Here is a 4639-nt window from a genome sequence, read left to right as displayed (position 1 = left end):
ATGAGAAACTGTTTCATTCAGCGCTGCGATATAAAACATCGGGACCATCCCAAGCGTGCGATGTTCAACATACCGAAAGTAAGAACCATGTACGGCTCCGACCAGTTTCCCCGTTTTCAATCATCAAGTTCGATTGCAGGATCCGGAAAAGTTTGAGCAGTGGCGCCAAGCGTTACCGAAGCATCGACCACTGAGAATACACGATCGTGTTTGTGAAAAACACTTCAAACCGTCCGACATTGTTCGGGACTGGATACACAATATCAATGGCAGGGAAGAGGTACTTCCTCGAAGGAAACCCAGCCTACTTCCTACTGCTGTGCCTTATTACGAGGAACCAGCGGAAGCTGTCAACGTGAAACGACGGAAAACAGAGACCAAACGGGGCAAACAGGTCGCTCCGGAAGCTCAGGATGAGACAACCCCAACGCGACGACGGGACAAGGCAGTGTCGTGTGTAAAGGAGAAGTCGATAAAACATGTACTTTCGAACGATGGCATCATGATCATGGAGATCAGTGCTGGAAACAAAGAAACGAGAATGCCCGAGCCCGAGAGCTCGAAACCTGCGCTATTGACGATGGAACTAAACCATGCGGCAGTATTTGAAGAACTCTACGACAACATTTTTGAAGTCGAATTACCATCCATCCTATGGGGATTTCATCGTGATCCCGAGAGAAAGTTTGTGGCATTCACACGGCTTGGTTGGCACCCAGATGATATTAATAGTGCTGCTAAACATACGACACTGCTCATCGAAGACTCGCTACGGTATCGGGTCTGGCACGAAAAGAAATTAGTGTTTGATTACGCCATCCTGAACATGGAAGACCAAAACGCCGCCAACGGGCTTGAGCTTATTTCGCGGTTGCTGGAAAATCTCGAAGAAAAACTTTTAAATAGCCAAGATGTAAGTGAAAACTTCCATTTGGTAGATGTAAAGGCATAAAACTCATATTTCCTGGAAAGTTTGTTTTCTTAAAACCATTGAGACCATTTCAATATTAGAACATGCCATAAGCAGCAACAGTTTCCATCGATTATTGTACCAACACCTGAGTTTACTACTTAGCATTAGTGTAAAAGAAACGATTGAATATACCTCCAATTCGAGTTCAATTGTATCTAGAAGGGTTGGATTCATTTTTTCTCATTTATTTTCAACACATCATACTGTTCGCACGAGACAAAGAAACATTCATTTGTTTTATCTTACTTCCGATGCACCGGAGCACGGAACACGCTTCAATTTAAATTGAGATAAGTCTTGTCGCTCGCAGCCCCTGGATGCCCCCTTCACGTTGAGCTAGCAACGGCGCCAGAACCGGGCACCGGAACCGGCATGACATTATTGATGCACTCCTCCTTGTTGATCAGGTGGCAGGTCTTATTCACCAGGTTCATGAGTTCGTTCAGCCCGAACGCCCAATCGTTCAACACTTCGGAGGCGGACTTTTTCTGTGAAAAGTGTATGATTCCGGCGGGCCGATCCGTTTTAACCTTAAGCGTTCCGGCGTTCACCATCCGTGACAAATACTCTTCGCATTCGGCCTCGCTCAGATCAAGCAGCTCGGCCATGCGCCGCAGATTAATGCGCGTATAGTAATTCGATATGATGCGCACATTGTGCTCAATCAGTCGATTCTTCAGCTCGGTCCAGCACTTTTTGCCGTGGGTTGTCTCCTGGTTGAAGATGTCGAACGTGTTCAGCTCTGTCCCATAAACTTTACAAAGTGCGTCAAAGTTGATCAGCTCTTTGCACATGAAAAGCCGCAGCAGCTCTCTGGCGTAAAGGATAAGACAGTGTTTTTGATAATTGTGAAAATGATTATCATGGTGCTGTCCATGGTACTCACTTGTAGACGGGTAGCTCCTCCAGTAGTTTGTTCTTCGATAGGTTGTGCATCATATCGACTTGCTCGTTGTCGTACGGAGAAAGTATGCAGTACAGCACCGCGTAGATCATCATCTTCTGGCGCTTTTCCGCTTCCTGGGCGATCATTTCCGAATCGACCACGGCCAGATAGTGCCGGGACGTTTTGATAAACGATGAATCCTTGTCGAGCCGGATCATCAGATCGTAGTATTTCAGCTTTAAGTCCTGCTGTTCTGCGTCATTGAAAAACTTGATGCTGATCTTTTTCGCAATGATTTGCGTACGCACAAAGTCTTGCTTGGCGAGACACAAGCGCATCTGCTCGAGAATGAGCTCCACCTTTTCGCGCTTGTCCATTGTTCCGTACGTTTCGACCTGCAGCTCTTCCATGATCGAAGCGGCACCCGTTACGTCCCCATCCGCCTCTCGGATGTCGGCCAACATTTTCGTTAACCGGGCTCGTTCGACCTCCACGTAAATTTTGCCCTCCGTCACCGTGCGCAGCGTATCGATCAGCTTTAGTTTGGTTTCTTTGTCTGGCGTTTTGTCCACGTACGAGCAGCACTCTTGAACCATCTTGGCCACCGCTTGTTTCGATTGCGAGCGACGCTTCACTAGAATCGTAACGTACTCGTTCAGATAGTTCCAATTGCGTGCCTCAAAGCAGATCTGCACGATCGCAATCAGAACACGGGCACTCGAAACCATGTCGGCACCGATGCGCGTTTGTTTTTCCAGCTGCAACAGAATCTCGAGCGCTTCGTTGAATTTGTTCTCGTCCTTGGCGAGCTCTTTGGCCACCGGGATCTTTTCATCGCACGTCGCACCGTAATCGACTTCCATCTTCACGATGCGCCCCTCGAAGGCGTTGATATCCATTGCCTGGTCCATTTTCTGAGCTAATTCAATGCAATGAAACAAACATTCGTGTGAGCTAACAATGGAATGTTAGGCGCGCTGTTTTCAGTGGCTTACTTACGACACGCGCACAGTAATTAAGTAATCTAATACAACTAGTGGCCCGCTATGTGGAGAGAAATTAAGCACTCACAACTCTAGTATTCATACACTATTTGAACGACTTTTAACAAACTTTCGCCGGATTATGATTCGGCAAAATCAATTCGGCGATTCACTCGTTTGACGTTTCGTCGCTTCGGTTGGCAGCTCTGCGATGCGAGCCGTGACGAACGCAGCCATCTTCGAACCAACGTCAGGCTACGCAGCCAATGAAGGCTGCGTTCGAGCTGCGGAAAATTTGTTTTCTTCGTTACCCGGAAAGTATTTATCAGTTTTTGATTTTAAGCTTTGAACCACTGGATGCGTATCGTTTTCGCGAGAATGTTCGTACGCACAAAGTGTTGCTTATAGTTATCGGAAGATTTTAAATCAAGTAATCCGACCGAATATAGCGATCACACTGTAACTGGCTTCTGTAAACGGTGAAGCAAATGCAAGAATAATGATATGCAAAGTATACAATAGCAACAAGAATCAACGAACACACGCAAACGATGCCGGGAAAACGAAGAGTAAACCCGAAGTGCCAATAAAATGCTGGCCTTTGCATAAACCATCGCCACCGCAAGGTACATCGCTGAACGGAATGTTTCCTATGTAATTCGCAGCTTCGACCCTTTCCCCATTGTTTGCGCTACATTAGATGCGTCCGTTCTGTTCAATTCCTAAAGATAAAAAACTAGCAAAAAATTTAACATCTCTTTATGCACGGTTTGTTTCTACTATGGTTCCTTTCCGTCCACTAATTTGGAGCACCAAGCGTCTCCATCGTCTCCCGGGAAAGTTTGCAAAGCATTCGAAGCAACCCATGACTTTAAATCATGCTAACGACTTGACGCTTTTCATCGGTACCACATTCGTCAGCGATAAGAAAATCAATCCACAAAAGCATTAAAAGCTTTCAAGCCAGACGACCGACGACAGCTCACTCGCTTTTCCAGGTACGCTCTCACCGTTTGGAGATGTCGTTTATAAATCGAGAAACGGTGCGGGGTTGAGTATGTTTAACCTTCAACTGCCCTCGAATAACGTTCCGTTAACGAGTGGATGGCGATAGATCGAGATGGTACCGGAAACGGCCCACGCATCGATGGCAGCAGACCCAGCGCAGCAGCAGCAGCTGGTCGCAAACTGTGGCCGCTACCTGGGCAGGTCGAGTGGTGCTTGGGTTCTTGTGCGAACGCAAACATGTTCGCGTATTAGCAGTTCAAGGTTAGCTAGGCGAGCACCGAGCTGCAATGCTTGTCATTACCGGGCCGTCCCGTTTCTTCATTCTATTCTCACCGAAACGAGCTTCCCTCGTCTCCTTCTCCGCCCGGTGCAAAGTGCAGGTATAACAGCGCGCATAATCACACCAACCTTTCCCGGATCCACGCGGCGCTTGGATCGGTTTTCCAGCATCTCGGTGTGACCATCGGAGCTAGGCGCTGCACTTTTCTCCTGGGAGAAATTCGAGCGCAGCGCCGGATGCAAAAATAACCTTGAGCTGCGCGACGGTGCCGCTGATAGGCTTTGACGAGATTTTTTCATTGTTATTGTAGGTGGCCCGATTGGTGGTCCGCTTTCGTTGTACCGACAACGAACAGGACTTCGTCCCTCGCTACCAATTCTTTAACTCGGGCACGAGATGCGTTTGGAAAGTGTGTTTGGGTTTGTTTTTCGGAGATGTTGTCATTCGTCATCCACGATTGAACAGGATTTTTGCAAGCGAATGAAAAGTTTTTGCGCTAAACAATGAGA

The 4639-nt window shown here is 47.4% G+C and overlaps 2 protein-coding genes across 3 annotated transcripts; one reads left to right on the top strand and one right to left on the bottom strand.

Annotated features, from left to right (window-relative positions):
* LOC131206057 (uncharacterized) lies at window positions 1-1051 on the top strand. Its single transcript, XM_058198434.1, has 2 exons — window positions 1-78; window positions 140-1051. Exons 1-2 carry the CDS (start codon window positions 1-3, stop codon window positions 950-952), a joined length of 891 nt encoding a protein of 296 aa, XP_058054417.1. The 3' UTR covers window positions 953-1051.
* Window positions 1052-1151: 100 nt separating this feature from the next.
* Window positions 1152-2992, bottom strand: LOC131206056 (26S proteasome non-ATPase regulatory subunit 12). 2 transcript variants are annotated; one of them, XM_058198432.1, is made up of 3 exons: window positions 2859-2992; window positions 1860-2778; window positions 1152-1786 (listed from the first exon to the last, which is right to left on the bottom strand). In XM_058198432.1, exons 2-3 carry the CDS (start codon window positions 2768-2770, stop codon window positions 1300-1302), a joined length of 1398 nt encoding a protein of 465 aa, XP_058054415.1. In that variant the 5' UTR covers window positions 2771-2778; window positions 2859-2992; the 3' UTR covers window positions 1152-1299. The 2 variants fall into 2 exon arrangements, with proteins under 2 accessions (XP_058054415.1, XP_058054416.1); XM_058198433.1 differs by having other exon boundaries at window positions 2855-2984.
* Window positions 2993-4639: the final 1647 nt, after the last annotated feature.

Source organism: Anopheles bellator, chromosome 1 (genome assembly GCF_943735745.2).
Source record: "Anopheles bellator chromosome 1, idAnoBellAS_SP24_06.2, whole genome shotgun sequence".
NCBI classification, from domain to species: Eukaryota; Metazoa; Arthropoda; class Insecta; order Diptera; family Culicidae; genus Anopheles; species Anopheles bellator.
Note: the sequence above shows the minus strand (reverse complement) of the source record. Positions and strands in the feature narration are given on the sequence as shown.